The sequence below is a fragment of the Argopecten irradians genome, chromosome 2, assembly GCF_041381155.1.
Source record: "Argopecten irradians isolate NY chromosome 2, Ai_NY, whole genome shotgun sequence".
NCBI lineage: Eukaryota > Metazoa > Mollusca > Bivalvia > Pectinida > Pectinidae > Argopecten > Argopecten irradians.
The window spans coordinates 28,382,279-28,405,013 of NC_091135.1; the positions used below are offsets into that span (position 1 = coordinate 28,382,279).

General features: G+C 36.3%; 2 protein-coding genes across 4 annotated transcripts in view; one reads left to right on the forward strand and one right to left on the reverse strand.

Moving 5' to 3' along the window:
• LOC138315025 (zinc finger CCCH domain-containing protein 10-like) overlaps nucleotides 1-22,735 on the reverse strand; it is a 133,829-nt gene that overhangs the window by 72,105 nt on the left and 38,989 nt on the right. The window contains exon 1 of one of the 3 annotated variants that reach the window (XM_069255744.1): nucleotides 1,387-1,461. The exons of the other annotated variants lie outside the window; for them this stretch is intronic. The gene's annotated coding sequence lies outside the window, so the exon portion shown is untranslated. Of the gene's footprint in view, nucleotides 1-1,386; nucleotides 1,462-22,735 lie in introns of those variants that run through there. 3 annotated transcript variants of the gene reach the window in all.
• LOC138316574 (uncharacterized) lies at nucleotides 9,360-10,055 on the forward strand. Its single transcript, XM_069258254.1, has one exon. It carries the CDS (start codon nucleotides 9,360-9,362, stop codon nucleotides 10,053-10,055), a length of 696 nt encoding a protein of 231 aa, XP_069114355.1.

Consider the following 22,735-nt stretch of genomic DNA (forward strand, 5'->3'; position numbering starts at 1 on the left):
TGGAACCAGCAGCATTATCAGCATACTTCAACTAAACCTGCTGAAGGTTTATCTAACACCAGCAAGGAAAACTTCCAGAATGACTGTCTGTAAGTCCGCTAGCCATGTCACTGACATCAGAACCATAACTTGATTGTACCCACAGACTTTTGATTTAATACCTCATAGAACGGGTCCCTATAGGGTGTTAACAGTAATCAGTCCACCAGTTCTGAACCCTACATGTAACAGCCCTCATATGCCTCTAGACGCTGGTTATTTCAGAATTCTAATGCTACTTAGAAGCTGATGATCTTCCTTATACTGCTCTCTATAGACTGTACATGTAAACAGAATTAACTTTTGCCCCACTTTATTTTTACTCTGAGTTGTCTCCCTTGACTTTTATCTATATTATACATGAGCTTCTATTATATTACTGCAGCTTGAAAAAATGTCCTTTTAAACACAAGATATTTTTAGACATAAAAAGCCACTTATATACAGGTTTGATGGGTTGGAATTGACTTACCGTATCATCCCTCCCACAAACCTCCCTGATGTATACATGATAACCTAGAGCTTGTAATGATTGCAGTCCCTCCCCTGATCAACACTTATCTAGGTAAATGTATAATTAACGATGTTTATAATCTTCACCTGATGTTTATTATATATACACCAGCTAAATACTGTCTGTCTACCAATAATTACCAACTTTATTTTATAAATATTTATAAGCCAGTAAGTTATTACCTGTAAAATGCTCATTACCTATTCAGACATTATCAGATGTGTGTTAATCCAGGTCTTTTGTAGCGCTAATAAAATTCAAACAGCCCACACATCTTTTTAATTTTACATCCTCTATACCTGTAACAGGTGTTAATTGTTTACGGCGATGATCATAACAATTACAGTATCCATGGCCATGGGATATGAGTCTAGCGCAAATCCACTACATCTTCTGCATATGTAATAATAGCTTTGATATATTAACTTTCAATAAAGTGAGTTCATAATTGAATATTCTGAATTATTAATATAACATACGATCCCCTAACATAAGGATTGTTCTCCAAGTGTTACCTTTGATGAGCAGACGTCAGAGAAATCAGCAGCGCTATAATGATGTACATGTAACATGTAATTCATTCATTCTACCATACCACTTTGTAGTTACGACTTTTACAATCCGATTTTCCCCCCTGTATTTTCAGACATTTTACATCCCCTGTGTGTCTTAATGAACACTCATTTATCTGTGGATTTCTGGATCATGTTACAATATTCTCACCTGACAGACTTCAATAAAAGTGTTAACGAAGGTGCATAGAAAACTCAAGTAACCAGTGTATGATTACAGGTGTAACAAGCATCTTGCTAATCAATCACTTGATTTCTTACCTGTTGCTGATGGTGTTCTAGCAGTCTGTAGGCTGAACGTTAGGCCAACTTAACACTACAATGCCACTACTAGCAATCATTGTCATCAAGTTCATGATTTATAAATAAGAAAGTTTGTTATCACAAATGATACATCACTTACATTTACATCCTGTAAAAATGTTCTTATGTGCATTGCCTGTCAGAATAACATTTTACATCATATTTTTGTAACGCTTATTCATGTACAAGTTCTCAGTATAGACAGAGTATTACCAGAGGTATACCTAATCCAAACATCAACAGTCTGGTGAGCTGTACTAGAGATGATCAATGTTTGTGTGTAGACAGCTGATTATGATAACCCACACCTGAAACGTTAACAGAAACAACATCGCCCAGTAGCCAGCCACCCACCTGTATATGATACATGGTCCCCCCAGTTGTTCATCAATCTGCCATCTGAATCAACACCTAGTTGTGAAATTCAATAATTAGGACTGCCCCATTCTGATGAGTCTCTAAGCTGTCATTGACTCTAATCACAGCTCATAATAATTTAATTATCCTGCGGCAACGACAATGTAAACGTCGCTGCCGTGATCTGTTGATTGTGAAAGTCGGTGATAAATTGTCGGAGGGTATTATGGATAATTTGTATGATCAGCCTTGAGAAAATTGATTTGATTGTCATTAGGGCAATTCAATCAATTGGATAACGTTGACACTGCATGAAAGTGAACAATGCTGAATGATATTGCCTATTGACTGTCTGCTGTACAATGATATTGCCTATTGACTGTCTGTTGTACAATATTGCCTATTGACTGTCTGCTGTACAATGATATTGCCTATTGACTGTCTGCTGTACAATGATATTGCCTATTGACTGTCTGTTGTACATATGCTATTGCATGACTGTCTGTCTGTTGTACAATATTGCCTATTGACTGTCTGTTGTACAATATTGCCTATTGACTGTCTGTTGTACATATTGCCTATTGACTGTCTGTGTACAAATATTGCCTATTGACTGTCTGCTGTACAATGAAATTGTACAATATTGCCTATTGACTGTCTGTTGTACAATATTGCCTATTGACTGTCTGTTGTACAATATTGCCTATTGACTGTCTGTTGTACAATATTGCCTATTGACTGTCTGTTGTACAATATTGCCTATTGACTGTCTGCTGTACAATGATATTGCCTATTGACTGTCTGTTGTACAATATTGCCTATTGACTGTCTGTTGTACAATATTGCCTATTGACTGTCTGTTGTACAATATTGCCTATTGCTACTGTCTGTTGTACAATATTGCCTATTGACTGTCTGCTGTACAATGATATTGCCTATTGACTGTCTGTTGTACAATATTGCCTATTGACTGTCTGTTGTACAATATTGCCTATTGACTGTCTGTTGTACAATATTGCCTATTGACTGTCTGCTGTACAATGATATTGCCTATTGACTGTCTTTGAAAATGCCTATTGACTGTCTGTGTACAATATGATGTCTGCTGTAAATGACTTGCTGTTGCTGTACAATATATTGCCTATTGACTGTCTGCTGTACAATGATATTGCCCTATTGACTGTCTGCTGTACAATGATATTGCCTATTGACTGTCTGCTGTACAATGATATTGCCTATTGACTGTCTGCTGTACAATGATATTGCCTATTGACTGTCTGCTGTACATATATGCCTGCTATTGACTGTCTGCTGTACAAAATTGCTATGATGTCTGTGCATATTCCTATTGACTGTCTGCTGTACAATGATATTGCCTATTGACTGTCTGCTGTACAGATATGATATGTTGGTCAATGATATTGCCTATGACTGTCTGCAATGTATGCCAATGATATTGCCTATTGACTGTCTGTGTACAATGATATTGCCTATTGACTGTCTGCTGTACAATGATATTGCTATTGATGTCTGTGTACAATGTATTGTTTGCACTGTCTGCTGTACAATGATATTGCCTATTGACTGTCTGCTGTACAATGATATTGCCTATTGACTGTCTGCTGTACAATGATATTGCCTATTGACTGTCTGCTGTACAATGATATTGCCTATTGACTGTCTGTTGTACAATATTGCCTATTGACTGTCTGTTGTACAATGATATTGCCTATTGACTGTCTGCTGTACAATGATATTGCCTATTGACTGTCTGCTGTACAATGATATTGCCTATTGACTGTCTGTTGTACAATGATATTGCCTATTGACTGTCTGCTGTACAATGATATTGCCTATTGACTGTCTGTTGTACAATGATATTGCCTATTGACTGTCTGCTGTACAATGATATTGCCTATTGAGTGTCTGCTGTACAATGATATTGCCTATTGACTGTCTGCTGTACAATGATATTGCCTATTGACTGTCTGCTGTACAATGATATTGCCTATTGACTGTCTGCTGTACAATGATATTGCCTATTGACTGTCTGCTGTACAATGATATTGCCTATTGACTGTCTGCTGTACAATGATATTGCCTATTGACTGTCTGTCTGCTGTACAATGATATTGCCTATTGACTGTCTGCTGTACAATGATATTGCCTATTGACTGTCTGCTGTACAATTATATTGCCTATTGACTGTCTGCTGTACAATTATATTGCCTATTGACTGTCTGCTGTACAATGATATTGCCTATTGACTGTCTGCTGTGCCTCAGTATGACTGATCAGACCAGATTCACACCAGTGTAGATCCAATACGTTGTAAAACTATCTTGATTTTAACATGTTCTGATAATTCTCAAGATCATTAACATAAAAAAAGCAATGTGTCAGGATGATTATGGTTAGTGTAATTTTAAGTCCTACTAACAGCTAGGGTCGAGTAAGGACAATTGCCAACTCACGTTAGCAGGAATATCTAAAATGGATCTTTGATTACACTACGGTATGAGATAATTTATGTATACAAGCAGTACATGTGAAACAACCCCACCAGGGTCTAGATTCATATAGATGTCTGCTTTACAAGAGATCTTATAGGGACAATCTTCACTCATGTACCCCTAAACATTAATAATGAACTCTTCCTGCCTTTGAATCACAGGAGTTCAAATGTGCCTTCAGGGGCGAAGGAGTTAAGTTGCCAGTAATTGCTCCTCTCTAGCCTAGTCTTTTGTGTCGTCATACATTCTTCATCTCTAAGAACTTTACTTTTGAAGGCTACATGTGGCATTTTTTAGATCAAGGATGTACAGTAAAAATATGTTTATAATGAATATGCTTACAGCGAATTCATGGTGGTAACTTCCATTCCACTTCCAGTAAGATGTCTGTAAATATGTGTATAATGTGCTCCATTGTGTATCATAAAGTGATTTCGTTGGTCCCCAGAGATTTGTTATAACCTTGTACAAAATATAACAATGCTAAACAATAAGAGTTACCTGGTGCTCTAAGTGTTTTCTATCAAAGTATTGCCTTTGTAGCCTTGAAATATTGGGTAAAAATTGGAAGTTTCTTGTATTCACCATACCATGGTAAAAAAGCTAATTCACAGCAGATCTACACAGCTGAACATGCAGATATCAGAAACCCACACCCCTAATATATCTTTGGGCCAACCTTCTGCTGGATTCCTGTTATCATACAGATATCAGAACTGAGAACTGGATAGCTATAGGTAGACATTTTTTACCCCATTTTTGTGATATACCAGATTTCGCCAGTTATATCAAACGAGATGTGACAATTAATACCAAATTTCCCAAATAAAAAGTAGCTATGGTTGCAACTGATAACCTCAACCAAAGGCATTTCGTTTCCATTTAAGTCATAAATATTTCCATGTAAACAAATTATGTTTACTCTAACTAAATACCAGCTGGTTTACGAAATATTCAATTAAAATAAAAATTAGATACATAGCTTCTACACAAATGAGGAGGATATGGAGCTGGTGTGTGATAAGGCTAGAGGTTATATCAACCTGTCTGACCAGTAATGACATTAGGTGGTGATATAAGACATACCGATATAGATAAAAGAGGAGCTTCAGACATATAACTTAATCACACTCACACACTAATCACCCCTATGAGCATTCTGTCCTTGTAACAGGGATTTTGAGGGTTCATTTAATTATGGTGATATCCTTTCCCCTATCTATGGGAGCATGTCATCTCCTGAAGAATTGGGCAATGATGGAATCCTAGCTGTCAATTGTCTGTCAGAACTGAAGTATGGTGTGGAAGCTTATAGTGTGAGTTTATGCCACTAAAACTGATTACCAATCATCGGTAAGCTTTTAAGGTAATTTGTCTGAAATCTAGACTCTTTCGTTCTTCACATAAAATCTGGCAGACATCTTTTTAGAGTATAAGACCATCTCAATCACTGTTATGGATAAAAAGACAATATAGTTTGATGAGTTACCTCCCCTCATTGCATGCTCTAAGAGGTGATATTATTCTAATGGAAGAACGTTCTGATAGTCAGTAACCTTCCCTTTCTTATACCACTATTAATAGTGACCAGCTGACCTTAATTTACGAGTTACATCCCCTGAATAGTCAACTTTACAGGAGTTATCTCCCATCCTATCTGTTCCTCGTTAGAAGATACCGTCTTTGGTGACCATTCAATGACAGGAGTTATTTGTTGAAAACACAATAACAGATCCAATTTACAATCCATGCTGATTTCTCCAATTTTCTGCTGACATTACAATGACGAAAATTACCTCCCCTGCTGACCATGTCGTTAACAAGAGTTTCCTCCACTGACAAAAAAATCGATCATGATACATATCCAATGGACAACATCATGATAAGATTTACCTCCCCTGACGACAACACAATGACAGCAGGAGTTATCTCCTCTTATAACATAAAGTTTTTGACATAACATAATGGTTTTTTTTTTTCTTACAACACCATCTATGCTTTTAGTACCACCAAGGTTAGCTCAACTCCCAATCTCAGCTACACCACTCCTCCACAACCATGTTTCAAAGTACCTATAAATATCAATGAGGTCTAGTAAAAAGCCAACTCAAAGGTCTTAAACATGTTTGAAGGGAATTCCATCAAGGCTTTGTGTCTCACAAGAAACTTTCATCAACTTGAAGCTGCCATATCTATTCAATACATTATCAACTGATACATAGTAAATCAAAGCAAAAATAATTTAGTAAAGAATATGCCAACATTTTTTGGCTCCATTATGTTATGTTTATTCTATAGATCGCTATTGCCCTAAACTGTAAAGAACAAATGTGTCCAGATTGTTCTAAGATAATGTATTCACTGTTCCACATCCTTTGTATAGAAGGTGCAAGTCAGCAATTATAATACAAAGGTATTTCATATTCTGTTTGATATTCTGAATTGCTCATTTATCATTAAGCAAATAAATTATGTGTTTCTTCTATTTGTAACACAACATATTAATCATATAAGGCATTAAGGCAGCAAACTTTTAATTAAACATATAATTTAGATTTAATCAAAACATCAGTAGTTGAAGCTAAGATATTTATGATAAAGGATATATTGAAGAGCTGTTCCCTGTAAAATACCTTAAACAGATACCAGGTAATGGCCATAATTCAGCCCTTCACCTTATTTCACCCTTAAAAGTTCATTATGAACTGTCTCAGCCTTTGAATAAGAAGATTTCACATGTTGCTTCAGGGATTAAAAGATTTAACAAATGACTGCAAAGCTCAGAAAAAAAACTTCTAAATATCTGTTTGGTTCCTTATTGGTAAGATTTTCTCAGCAGAATTCTGATACTTTCTAGAAGAAGGTATATTCTACAGGTACATTTTACAGTTACATTCTACAGGTACATTCTACAGTTACATTACATTCTACAGTTACATTCTACAGTTACATTACATTCTACAGTTACATAACATTCTACAGTTACATTCTACAGTAACATTCAACAGTTACATTCTACAGTTACATTCTACAGTTACATTCTACAGGTACATTCTACAGGTACATTCTACATTCTACAGGTACATTCTACAGGTACATTCTACATTCTACAGGTACATTCTACAGGTACATTCTACATTCTACAGGTACATTCTACAGGTACATTCTACATTCTACAGGTACATTCTACAGGTACATTCTACATTCTACAGGTACATTCTACAGGTACATTCTACATTCTACAGGTACATTCTACAGGTACATTCTACATTCTACAGGTACATTCAAGAGTAAATGTTCCAGAGTGAATGTTCTGAACATAAACAAAGACATATATAACAGCTATGGTTACTTTTTATTGCCGGAGGACAGCTCTTCCCTTTCTGTCCCATTGATTTTATTACCTAGTTCCAAGGTTTCTCTGATCTCAGACTTCCAATGCCTGGAGTTATGAAATCAGAACTACCCAGACACCACACACCTTCCATACCACAATAGTTCCTTACAGCTACCAGACAGAGGCTGCTGTCTGGGGCTGCTGTCTGGGCTCTAATCTGTACAGACCTGGACATAATATAGGTATATCTACCTGGGTTATATCTACTCTATCATTAGAAAACTTATATCAAAACCTCCTACAATGACAACCAATATGACAATTACATGCAGATATATAGCTTTGTTTGTTAAGCATGTTTAGCTATATGTGGGGTGTATATTCCTGAATGTCAAGGTCATGACCCTTGCTGCAACAATTGACTGATTAATGGTTCTCACTGATTCCTTTCCGCTTCAAGTTCAATATAACTACAATATTAAACCGTAACAACCACATACAGTGAAACCTTATGATAATCACACAAGGGCTAAGTAAAGTCAGTCCCTATAGTAAACTGGTCTTTGTATTCAATTCAAATTGTGATGAAACTGACGATTTTGGACGCTAGAAAGTGTTCTCATTATGCAAGTGGTCTTTAAATGAAAGTAGAAGCAGAGTCAGGTTTTTTCTTACAATACAATGCCCAATTGGCTGAAGGTTGTTGTCTAAGTCTGGAGATGTCAATGGTATAATTGTATTGATAGGAGACCATCTTTTCCCTGTTTACTCTTGATTTATAATTGGATATACCATTAGATCATATTTACCATATTATCCCCTATACATCGCCTGTTTTCTTATACATTACACCCGGGATCAAGCTTTATCGTGTTTCTTCTCCTGACACCAATACTAAATACACTTCTTGTTATTGTATTTTTTCTGCTACAAAAGCTATAAATTCCTGTCTCGTTGAGATAATTGTGTAATATAATAGCTTCTTGTCTATGTCCATCTCGGGTCCATCTGAGGTCCATTCCATCCCTGAACGGGGCACACCAATCCAGCCCTGTATATTGACCTGTCCAAGAACTGTCTATGGGAATCCCTCGGGGTTCTATACAAGTGCCTACACCAGTAAATTAAATGTCCCACCATATTTGGATGATCCTTTAGCCTTGCCATACAGAAGTACATTATACAGCGTGGATGTACTGAACACCCAGCAGAGTAGGGGGGAATTAGACCAGTTCTTCAGACACCTGCGACAATACACCCACTATAAAAACAGTACAGACATGTCAGGCCAATCATCGCTAATTTTGATTAATAGAGTGTTTATAATGACTTGACAGCTACAAATATCTTGAATGATACATTATGGTAAGTGGTAGTGTAGATGGGACTTGGTGTATGAAAATAATGAGCATGCAAGAAGGAGCTATTTATGTTAATTATCCTAACACCTGAATCACTTCATCAGTAAACTGGAAATAAGAAGCATGCAAGGAACAACCGATGATGGCATTTGTACAACAGTAACACCAATGAAAAATGAAGAAACACCATGAAACAATGAAAGAAAATCATGGAACAATGAAGGAACATCATGGAACAATGAAGAAACACTAAAGAACAATTAAGGAATACCAAAGAACAATGAAGGAACACCATGGAACAGTGAAGGAACACCATGAAACAGTGAAGGAACACAAAATGAATGAAAGAACATTAAAGGAATAATGAAGGAACACCATGGAACAATGAAGGAACACCATGGAAACATGAAGGAACACCATGGAACAATGAATGAACACCGTGGAAAAATGAAGGAACACCTAATAAAAATTAAGGAACACCATGGAGCAATGAAGGAACATCATGGAACAATGAAGGAACATCATGGAAACATGAGGGAACACCATGGAATAATGAAGGAATATCATGGAACAATGAAGGAATATCATGGAACCATGAAGGAACATCATGAAACAGTGAAGGGACACCAAGAAACAGTGAAGGGACACCAAGGAACAGTGAAGGGACACCAAGGAACAGTGAAGGGACACCAAGGAACAGTGAAGGGACACCAAGGAACAGTGAAGGGACACCAAGGAACAGTGAAGGGACACCAAGGAACAGTGAAGGGACACCAAGGAACAGTGAAGGGACACCAAGGAACAGTGAAGGGACACCAAGGAACAGTGAAGGGACACCAAGGAACAGTGAAGGGACACCATGAAACAGTGAAGGGACACCAAGGAACAGTGAAGGGACACCAAGGAACAGTGAAGGGACACCAAGGAACAGTGAAGGGACACCAAGGAACAGTGAAGGGACACCAAGGAACAGTGAAGGGACACCAAGGAACAGTGAAGGGACACCAAGGAACAGTGAAGGGACACCAAGGAACAGTGAAGGGACACCAAGGAAAGTGAAGGGACACCATGAAACAGTGAAGGGACACCAAGGAACAGTGAAGGGACACCAAGGAACAGTGAAGGAATACCATGGAACAGTGAAGGAACACCATGAAACAGTGAAGGGACACCAAGGAACAGTGAAGGGACACCAAGGAACAGTGAAGGGATTTGTACAGCAGGAACATTAAGAAACATTGAAGAGATTTGTACAATACAAAAACCACAGAACAATGGCCAGATTGGTACAGGATGACTGACACAGTTTGAGATAGTAGTAGCAACACTATACATGGAACAATGAGGGAAATTTTACACCTTTACAGTTACAGCAGCTGCACAGAGGAACAATGGAGGTATTGATACAGAGAAACTGGTACAGCTTGAGGTTCCACTTTTGATTCAATCTAATTGGTTCAGTTTGCAAGTCTAGATATTGGTAGAGAGATATTGAGCTTTAATTTGTTCAGGTTCCCAGCAGGCATATTATTCCAGACTTCAATCCACACACCAGCAGACATTTTTATGTTGTAATCACGTTTCTATGGATTTAGATGTCCATCTGATACAGATTTAGTTTAAGTCTCCAATCCTCTGGTAAGCTATCAATATCTCCTGATCATGTTTTCACACTACACCTAACCTAGACCATGATTTACAGCCCTAAAATCTCAAGTCTTTACTGCCGACAGGGAGCTTCTTATAGGCCATTGTGATTTAATGAAGTACGGTAAGTATTTCTAGATTAGGACAAGTATAGGATGATAACATGCTTACAGCTAAGAATTACCAGATTAACAGTATCAGTATATATCCTGCAAGGCATTGTTGAAAAAAGATGTTAAGGAACTTTAGAAATCAAATGGCCTTAAAGGATTTGCCAATGGTATTTACAGGATAAGGCATTGAAATATGGTAATAGAATCAATCATCTCTGATTCCAAATTCCTGACACAAATACGTTAATATGCTCAGTATGGAAATCTGTGAAACACCTGATATTATCAAAAAGATTTTTTTCCAACATAATTATGTAACAAATAAGTTTCATATCATATACTTGGTTGAGAATATTTGTAAACTACGTACAATACTGTAAAAGAACTTATTAACAGTAGTTACATTTGAGAGCAAATGTGAGGACTGTAATTTATGACATATTAGCGTGGATATTTAGCGTAATCCTGTTGTTCAATAACAGAAATTCACTTTTTACAAAATTTAGTACTGTACGTAAATTAGCGCTTCAATGCCAGCATGAAAAGTGATAAAAAAATACTGATTAAAATAGGTACATTTACTGGATATCTATGGTGATTCCTGAAGAGAAAATAAATAAAAACTTTGTCTCTGATATCCACTGTCCAACAAATCTATCTGTAGCATTTGTCAAAATTCAAAAATCACTCCAGACAGATTGACATAGGGGAGTATACATTGCCTGGGCAGTTGTAGTGGATTGCTGTGCTACTTATCCAAGCACATAAAACATACTTATCTCTTTCATTATGACACAAAATCATTTCCTGGAGATAGTTTATTACATAGCTCCTTAAGAATCAATTACCATTGAACATGGAGACCCAGCCAGCCAGGCCTGGTCCTGACCAGTCAACAGAAAGACATCACTGATAGGGAGCTGGCTAATGTTGTTGAGATGTACTTTTGTGGGAGGTCCTGACCCAGAGATGGCTGTACCGCTAGCACTTCTGGGATCCAGTAGACAGTGACAAATACTGCAGATACCCCTGTAACCCTTAGGATTGGTACGCTTTAAATACAACTTTTAATAGACATACCAAAGTACATGATAGTTGGAGGTAATCTTTCTACTGCTATCTGATGTAGCCTAAGTAAGAATAGAAATGATAGATGATTGGCTAAATAGGACATTCCGTAAAACATTAAGGTTAGTGGTGAAGTTGGGATAATATTCTAAATACCATAATCATCTCAAGATAAATCTGGAAAAAACAAACATCATCTATTAAAAAAAAAACAACAACAAAAAAACACATGCAGATCCTGACGACAAAGCAAACAACATCCAAGGGCGTGCATACTGATAAATAACCATTAGTGAGGACTCTGAGGGATCCACATTACAAATATCTTACTCAAAGCTTGTGAAACATTAAATACAAAAAAAAAGAATTTGTCATCATTGAATTCAAAAATAACTATGCCATCCGTGTAAAGAGTTTATTGATTGTGGTGTTTAACAAACCCGATATCCTTAGTGTTAAGTGCTTGCATGTCTGTAACAGATGAATCTTCAGGAGCAATCACGTCAATGCTGAGACAACTAGTTCCACATATCCGAACCCCTGTCATCACTTCATATTAGGTTATAATCTGTTGATATTGGATTTGAATGGAGAAAAAACTTAAAAGATATGAGATGGATAAAAAGGATGACTAAAATTCTTATTGATAAACAAACAAAATAAATAAAGGATTTTCTCTCGGAAGACAGAATTGAAATTCTTTTCTGGTTTTTGGGGGTTCAGATAGCATTTCAGGTCCTGCATACCTGTTGTCACATGGAAAGTTGGAAAAGCAGAATTTGGATTCACTTTACAAGACCGAAAATGTCTTAAAAATTTTTTAATTGTCTCTCGAAAAACCAGAGAATAACATTTGGAATTGTCTTTGGAGACAGAACAGGATAGTATAGATTGCTTTGAATGGAGAGACAGAAGATAGAAATGTTATTATAAGAGGATAACTGATGATTTTTCCAAGCCTTGATACAATTAATTTTGTCCAACTTTAATTCAGACATCAATACATGTTACCAGTAAAACTTGTCAATGAAATCCAAGTATCTCTTGTCCTCAAAATAAATCACTTACAGAACATTCATTATTTCTGCTGAAATTTCTTTTCCTGGAAATTCCAATTGCTATCAATTGATCTGTGTACAACAATTACCATGCATTGATTTTTAAACTGTTTTAAAAAGCAATACAGGACTTAATGTTTCTGACCAGAACCATTGAACTTAATAAAATCTTCATAAAAAAATAATACTTCATACAATATCAACATAAACTGTCCAGTGTTGATTCTGAATATTCTCCCATATATTTAATTTAAACAACTCATGCTTAAAGTACATCCAATATTTTTCTATACTGGAATTTCCCACAACAGACCAAGAAACTGTTTTATTGCGGAAGATTATTGAGGCTAAAACTTTCAAATTAATTTTTTCCTTCACATGTACTACATATCAGATTTAGTTTTTTTGCTACGCCGCTTGAGGCGTAGCAGTTAGAATCGGATGCAAATCACGCCATCTTGCAGGATAGCCATGTAGCAAGAATGCTTGAATCAGATGGATGTTCGGTGTGTTACAAGCACTGCCTGTTGAAGTAATATTAAAACGAATTACGGAAACAGACTTTAATTTGTCCGGATTCGGACGCCATCTTCCTGATAAAGCATGGTCACATGTGCGCTTGCATCTGTTAAAGTATTCTGAATAAGGATTTTCTAGAAATTAATCGGGCATTTTAATTAAATCTAGTTCCATTTACAGTTGGAACAAATATATCTGTAGACTAGTAGTATACCGTGTTCGAGACATTACTTTTATATTTCTTATTTAATTTAGATCACCATCATGTAACATTAATAATCAGACATATTATTAACGTGACACGGAACATACTAAAATGCGGGATGACAGTACATACTAAAAGCGGAATGAAAACGGACCATAGAAAATTAACATAGAAACATATTAGATTAAGTTCAATATTTTCTTTTCCTTTTCTCTGAGCTTAGCAATCTCTGCATAAAACCCGTTTTAATTTGTTGGAAGCAAAAGTAGACCTGGCTACCTTGCACTAACACAAGCTCACAAATTTTAAAATGGCTTTCAACAGAACAATTAGAATTGCTAAACAATATCATCATACATTGTTTAATTTCCATATTCTGTCCAATCAAAGGGTTAAGCTTCAGCGTAGCCCACCTAGCTTTTTGGGAAGCTAATACTTGTTTTTCATTTGTTCTTTTCTTTATAATCAGAATCTACTGATTAGATCTAAGCTATTAGACTTAGATGGTATCCTGAGGTTTATATATATCTACACTTACTGTTCATTCCCTGGTGGTGGATAAAGGATGAGATTGTTTCACCACAAATCAGTACCATCATTTCTTTAATATAATTATTTCTTACTAAGATAAATGTGAAATCCTTTAGATTTAAGACCTAATTTCATCCAACTAATGGGTCTACTCTAGAAATGACATGAAGTATACATATTCAATGAAATATAGGATATATACTCCTAATACATTTAATTCTCACAGTCATTAATTCTATTTTCAAATCAACAGTTTGTATGTATATAATATGCCTGACAGATAGTTGCATGTTAGAGAAGAGTATACAAGTAAATTGGATTGAATGTGAGTTATATGTGTTTCTGTAGACGGTTTTGTCGTGATCGGGAGAAATATAATTAGTCAATTAGGTGTTCAAACCACAGCATCATCTACCTCGCACCCTCACAAACCCATCGATAGTAAACAAGGAGATCTATACTGTACTGATGATAACAAAGAAAATGTGTGGCCGACAAGAGAAGGAATCTCTGCACAGAAACGGCCCAGACAACTAACACATCTAAAACACAGATATCATCTGGCACCAAGTAGGATCGCTGATGGGAATTCAAGTCCAAAAGTCGGAACTGAGTAAAAACCGCCATAAAAATGGATGTTTTACCAGGGGGCATATACAAAAGCATAACAATAAATTACTGGTGTAATAGTTAAAGCAGTGTAACTCGCAAACTCCACACAGACTTATATATATGTTTTAAACAGCAAAGAGAATGTGAGGAAACCTCCGAGGGATTTTTATTGAACCTCTAATCTAAAAACTATAAGATTTATGAATATGTGCACAGGGCATATATTAATATTTTTCCCTGTTTCGATTTATTGTAACTTTCAATTTGTCAGCAATGATAAAAACATTGAATCCATCGTTGTGTTTTATACGAAATTTCTGCAATAAATTATGGAGGTTGTAAATTTGTTCATCTCTCGAGGGTGATAATTGCCATGCATACAGACTGAAGAACTCCATGCTATCATTTACACAAATTGATTTTCAACAAACGTTTTATCTGAAAGCGTTTAGATCCAGGTATGGCGTGGCAGGAGCCTCAGTGTTCATCATTTACCTGTGTTCTAGTCTTACATATAATGTAAACAAACCCACAAAATTCAGCCCATTTGGAGTCTTTCAAGTGCTAATTTCTGCGCATATCGACAGTAAAAATTGGCAAGGTTTAATATGATACAATCTAATAGCAGTTGTTCTACTGTGTCGTCGAACAGCAGGCCCAGTGGAGCATTTCATCTGAATTATTTATTCAAAACGCTATAATTTTATATAGTATTATATACTTAATCATTCTCTTTCATAATACCATTGCTGACTAGTTTTTATCAAAGTATCGAGGACACAGAATTAAGTGTTCCTTGTCACAAAATGTCGCGATCGATTGACGGTAAGTCTGATAATGATACAGATCTCCGACCCTTTTACGAACCTTTTACATATGAAATGTACAGTTTAATTTGTTTCTATGAGCTATTCACACTTGAACGATATCTACTTTTAGGACAAATTAATCTTATTTGAAACATTGAATTGATTCTTAATTAATTTAATTAATTATTACAGAGAATTTTCAAATGAAAAGATATAAGATTTTAAATGTAATTGAAAATGGTGCAGAATTTAACATAGGAAGAAGAAGAAAAGTTTCTTATCTTTAAAACTTTTAAAATGTTGTAAATATATACAAAACAAAGTTGATAAACTGAGGTATCATATCTGTAACTCTAAGAAAGTAGTTGATATACTAGTACTTAGGTATCATAACTCATTTTACAGCTTAGGCAAATTTTCTTAAAAACAATTTATATCCTCCCAAAGAGATTGAGAGATGAAAGCTGTATTTTTTTTTGTGACAAGTTAAAGACAATCCATGTATGATTCCCTCTATGAGTAAAGGTGGAATTGGGAAATTATAATCATACAACTATTGGTACATAGACTTATGATCGTCTTGATGGAATTGGTTGGATAGTAGAAATTACCTATAGATAGCCAAGGTCATTAAAGGACGTTCTGTTTAATGTGTTGCATGTATGGATGTCTATAATGTTTTGGGAGGCTGTGGTATATTCATATTGTATCTTCTTGTGATAGAGGAAACATTTGTCCATTTGAAATTGTTATATTAATTAGGTCACAATATACTCATACATAAACATAATGAAAATAAACTGCCATTAGTATTATACCATAAGAATAATAATTTCCTAACTTCACATCGTTTTAGCTGATATGTATTAAATAATTCAGTTAAAAACATGATTTATAGTGATTGATAAATTAATAAGAAACTGAAGTTTGACCCACAATGAGACTTGTGGGAATTGTAAAACCGACAAACTGATGCTAATGTTACTGAGGCCATAATTATATCATATAGTCAGTTACTTTCTTGATTTCACAGGTCATTGCTAAATGAATGCAAAAATTTGATTCATGAGATATTGAGAACTGGTTGAATCATATATACCCTGAAAGGAAAATTGTGAAACTTATTGCCAGAAGATTTTTTCAATTTGAGTTGAAACTGCAAAACATTTTCACCCATGTTAATACTCCCACTAAATATATTATAGTATTTCATCTGTTTGAATGCTTCACATCAAACATCACATCAATATTTCAATTTGTCATTTACCCTAATAGTTTCATATTGAATAAATATCATGTCTTTTCTCAAGTAGGTAAATCCGCTATTCTATGATGGCTGAAATATGGACATGGATAAATGCCGTTGTCTGAGACAAAAGAGGATAAGTTCAATGGTAGAGCGATTAATGATTTCGCCAGTGGTATATTGATTTGAACAGTAGTAATTTTTAAACGGTGGGTCACTGTGAAGTTGACAGGGAAGATTGTGACGATCAATAAACTGCCATACTAAATAAGTAATAGAATCAATTGTCTCCATCCCACAGCCGACAACACAATTAAGTTCAAAATGACTGCTTACACACTTCTAAAAGTAGGGACCAACCAGGAAGGTAAGGTAATTTTAGTGTATTGAAATTATCTGTGCTTTGATAAATCAAAATTAACACAAATAAAACTCTTAAGATTTTCATCGGGTATTTTATGTAACAGTTATTTTAAAAGTCATTAAATGATGAATACAAATATTTGTAAATTCTTAATTCGTACAATATATAGTGTAAGGGGAAAAAAAGAGCTAAATTTGAAATAACGTTGCATAAGACATAGATGTTGCATCAACCAATAATAAATTGTGGACTGGACCTGATACATGACTTGCTTGGACAGACTGGCATCATCAGACTTTACCAGACAGGATGGACTCATTACCATAGCACACAATGTGAAAACAATACATCTTAAATATGCAAATTACACTGAAAACTATTTGTCTTTGTTTAACAATACCTTAAATGGTAAACAGCTGTAAAACTTAGAATTGTATGTGTATGATGATATAACAACAACGGAGATAGACATTCAGTGTCTGAAAGTGACTGTGAATTTTCCATAGACAATCGGTCTACAGTGGAAGAAAATTCTATGGCCCCAGCCATTTTTTCAAACACCCGTTATATCATCACATACATGTATTGTTAAATGAAAAGACCATAAGATTGATTGTAATGCTTCTAAGGTTTTGTTTACTAATGCAGCAAAAAACAATGAAAATTGCTTAATTCACAGATTTTTCACAACAACTTTTTTTCTTCATCCTTGTCAAGCATTTCACTAAACATAGATCGAAATCAGAATTTGTCCATGGATGCAGAATAAAAGAATTTTTCATATGTCCAAATTGCATAGCCAATAGGGCCAACATGATAAGATTTGACATAGACCGACCAGATTTTCTATAGCCTCGGGCCATCGGACCCCTTTTACTTGTGAACACTAGACATGTATATTAGAGTAAATATGGTAAAATGATATGTATATTGCTGGATAAAACTATCAGAACAGTAGCGCACGCCTCTGAATAAGTAAATACGGCTGATACTACACACAAAGATGATAACGGGCACATCACGAATATGTCTTTGAATAAATAATTTGAACAGCTCCGTATAAAGATTGCCAGAATTTATCATCTTCTTAGAATGAATAATTTGACCAAATCTATCATGGGAATGATTGTGCTGGATCACGAATGTGATGATCTGCCATCCTCATGTACACACCAAAAAAGAAAATTTATAACCTGAAAAGTAGGCACAAGATCAGGCCAGCAAACACGACCGCCAATATTCCATTAAACATTAAGTCAATATAAACCAAGAAAAAGATCATGGAAGTTAGATTTAAGTCACAACCTCCTGAAACAGAATTGTATGCTTATTATATAGCTGAATCAATGGTCACCACTCACTAGGTTTTCTGATATAAATCATCCTATTGGATTTAAAGTCAAGGGAATTCAACTCTGAAGAAAATTTGAGCCAGGACAGTATATATAAGCTGTAGGAGTTGGACAAACCTGTAGTTGGTTTATAAGACTATTGGGAAGTCATCAGAGAAATGGCCTCCACCAGAGACACCTTACCCACAAGGCCATATTCCAAGGAGCCTACAAGGATAAATCAGTGATTTTTTGTTACCCTATGACATGGAGTCATTGTAGAGATTTTCTCCACTAATTGTCAGCCTTGCTCCCTTCACTTTATACCTCTGGGATATTGCCGATTGGCTAGCAATCTCCAGAGTTCCTGGGAAATCTATGATACATTCTGATGTGAAGTGACCATTGGACACATATGTGTATGTTGAACCCATGTGTATACACGAGTCTGAGAAATCAATGTCAATCTTACTGGTATCATTAGGGATATTACAAATCAATTTCTGTCAACGCTAGTCTAATACAGCATGACCAAACACACCAGGCCAAGCTTCATGAGTCCTGTTATCTTCTGCAAGGTGAGAGGCCAAGTGTCTAAGGTTCATATTCTCCAAGGTAGGAAGGCAACATGTATCGTGTGTAGCTTTTCTTTTCAAAGGTGTAAGAAGGCAATGTGTCTCATGTCTAGTGTGTCCAAGGTAGGAAGGCAATGTGTCTTATGTCTATTATCTCAAAGGCAGAGGTAATGTGTCTCATGTCTATTGTCTCCAAGGTAGGGAGGCAATGTGTCTTATGTCTATTGTCTCAAAGGCAGAGGTAATGTGTCTCATGTCTATTGTCTCCAAGGTAGGGAGGCAATGTGTCTTATGTTTATTGTCTCAAAGGCAAAGGTAATGTGTCTCATGTCTATTGTGTCCAAGGTAGGGAGGCAATGTGTCTCATGTCTATGGTCTCCAAGGCAGAGGTAATGTGTCTCATGTCTATTGTCTCCAAGGTAGGGAGGCAATGTGTCTCATGTCTATTGTCTCCAAGGTATGGAGGTAATGTGTCTCATGTCTATTGTCTCCAAGGTAGGGAGGCAATGTGTCTCATGTCTATTGTCTCCAAGGTAGGGAGGCAATGTGTCTCATGTCTATGGTCTCCAAGGTAGGGAGGTAATGTGTCTCATGTCTATTGTCTCCAAGGTAGGGAGGCAATGTGTCTCATGTCTATTGTCTCCAAGGTAGGGAGGTAATATGTCTCATGTCTATTGTCTCCAAGGTAGGGAGGTAATGTGTCTCATGTCTATTGTCTCCAAGGTAGGGAGGCGATGTGTCTCATGTCTATTGTCTCCAAGGTAGGGAGGCAATGTGTCTCATGTCTATTGTCTCCAAGGTAGGGAGGCAATGTGTCTTATGTCTATTGTCTCAAAGGCAGAGGTAATGTGTCTCATGTCTATTGTCTCCAAGGTAGGGAGGCAATGTGTCTTATGTCTATTGTCTCAAAGGCAAAGGTAATGTGTCTCATGTCTATTGTCTCCAAGGTAGGGAGGCAATGTGTCTCATGTCTATGGTCTCCAAGGCAGAGGTAATGTGTCTCATGTCTATTGTCTCCAAGGTAGGGAGGCAATGTGTCTCATGTCTATTGTCTCCAAGGTATGGAGGTAATGTGTCTCATGTCTATTGTCTCCAAGGTAGGGAGGCAATGTGTCTCATGTCTATTGTCTCCAAGGTAGGGAGGTAATGTGTCTCATGTCTATTGTCTCCAAGGTAGGGAGGCGATATGTCTCATGTCTGTGGTCTCCAAGGAAGGGAGGCAATGTGTCTTATGTCTATTGTCTCAAAGGTAGGGAGGTAATGTGTCTCATGTCTATTGTCTCCAAGGTAGGGAGGCAATGTGTCTCATGTCTATTGTCTCCAAGGAAGGGAGGCAATGTGTCTCATGTCTATAATTGTTTCCAGGGTGTAGGAAAGCAATGTGTCTCATCTGTAAGTTCCCCAAGGTGTTGAAAGGCAATGTGTCTCAGTCTATATGTCTCCAAAGTGTAAGAAAGGAATGTATCTCATGTGTCTAAGCTTCTCCAAGGTGTAGAATAGCAATGTATCTCATATCTATTGTCTCCAAGGTGTAGGGAAGGAATGTGTCTCATATGTATCTTATCCAAGATCAGTGTCGGAAGGCTTTATACAATATAAACACATTAGGGCAGTAGAAATATTACAGCAGACTGAATACTGATCTGCATGTTTTCTAGAGGAAAATCAACAAAAATATGCATCAATCATGTATGTATGTATGTATACATAAAGCACAGAACACTTGCCTATTGTAAGACAGATTCCTACCAATATTTCCAAATCAGTATTTGTAAGCTCTATCCGATTAGGGTTGATTGTTTGGGTGAAATAAATAAGCCGATCAGACTCGCTGGATGGACGTGAAATACCAGAGTAAAATGGAAGTCATTAGTTCATCAGGCATTGACATAGTTTGCATGCTTTAATAGCGTTTAAGTGTCAGTAGAGTTGGTCAAACACAGTGCAGTATTGAATAGCAAAGGTTATTTTCTAAAACGTAAGTCAAGGTCATTTTCAATCTTTATGTCTGACTATCACATTAGCTTGCATAATGGAGGAATACAGAATATCACATTTGTTTTGAAGTCTACATTTGGGAAGAGATATTACGCCCTCTTGTTTAAATTGAGGAAAGACTTTTCATGAAATTTGCCTATTTACAACAGGATGAACATCATAGTCATTGCTAAATTTTCAAGATAATATTGCAATGTTTGGAATGTGGTCCGAGGTTGGGAAGTGTAAATTACTGGTACACTTATAACTTGGTTAAATGTCCAGACATCTGTAAAGACTCATCCTAATTTACAGATTGTTGCTAGTGACTTGTAACTTACAGAGTTATGTCCTTACCATTAATTCTCATCATTCCTTAATCAAGAGGAACCAAATATTCTGTATTTAGGCTGTATCAACTCAGAGGTACCTTATAAAAGTATAGACTCAGAGGTACCTAATGTAAGTATGGACCCAAAGGTTAACTTTATAATAGTCTGGACTAAAATATTCCTTATATGAGTCTGGACTCTGATGTACCTTATAATAGGCTAGACGCAGATGTACCTTTATATTAGTCTCGAATCAGAAGTACCATATATTAGTCTAGACTCAGAGGAACCTTATAAAATTCTGGACTCATAGATACCTTATTAAAGTCTGGGCTCAGAGGTACTTTATAAAAGTCTGGGCTCTCAGAGGTACTTCATAATAGTCTGGGCTCAGAGGTACTTCATAATAGTCTGGACTCAGAGGTATCTTATAATTGTCTGGACTCAGAGATACATTATAATAGTTTGGACTCAGAGGTACTTTATAAAAGTCTGGGCTCAGAGGTACTTAATAAATGTCTGGACTTAGAGGTACCTTATAATAGTCTGAACTCAGAGGTACCTTATAATATTCTGGACTCAGAGGTACTTTATAATTGACTGGACTCAGAGGTACTTTATAATAGTCTGAACTCAGAGGTACCTTATATTAGTCTGGACTCAGAGGTACCTTATATTAGCCTGGACTCAGAAGTACCTTATATTAGTCTGGACTCAGAGGTATCTTATAATAGTCTGGACTCAGAGGTACCTTATATTAGTCTGGACTCAGAGGTATCTTATAATAGTCTGGACTCAGAGGTATTTTATAAAAGTCCAGACTCAGAGTAAAATGGTACTTTATGATTGTCTGGACTCAGAGGTACTTTATGATTGTCTGGACCGCAAGGTACCTAATATGAGTCTGGACCACAAGGTACCTTATATTAGTCTGGAACAGAGGTACCTTATAATAGTCTGGACTCGGAGGTACCTTATATTAGTCTGGACTCAGAGGTACATTATAATAGTCTGGACTCAGATGTAACTTATATTATTCTGGACTCAGAGGTACTTTATAATTGACTGGACTCAGAGGTACTTTATAATAGTCTGAACTCAGATGTACCTTATATTATTCTGGACTCAGAGGTACCTTATATTAATCTGGACTCAGAAGTACCTTATATTAGTCTGGACTAAGAGGTACTTTATAATTGTCTGGACCACAAGGTACCTAATATTAGTCTGGACCACAAGGTACCTTATATTAGTCTGGAACAGAGGTACCTGATAATAGTCTTGACTCAGAGGTACCTTATATTATTCTGGACTCAGAGGTACTTTATGATTGACTCCAGGACTCAGAGGTA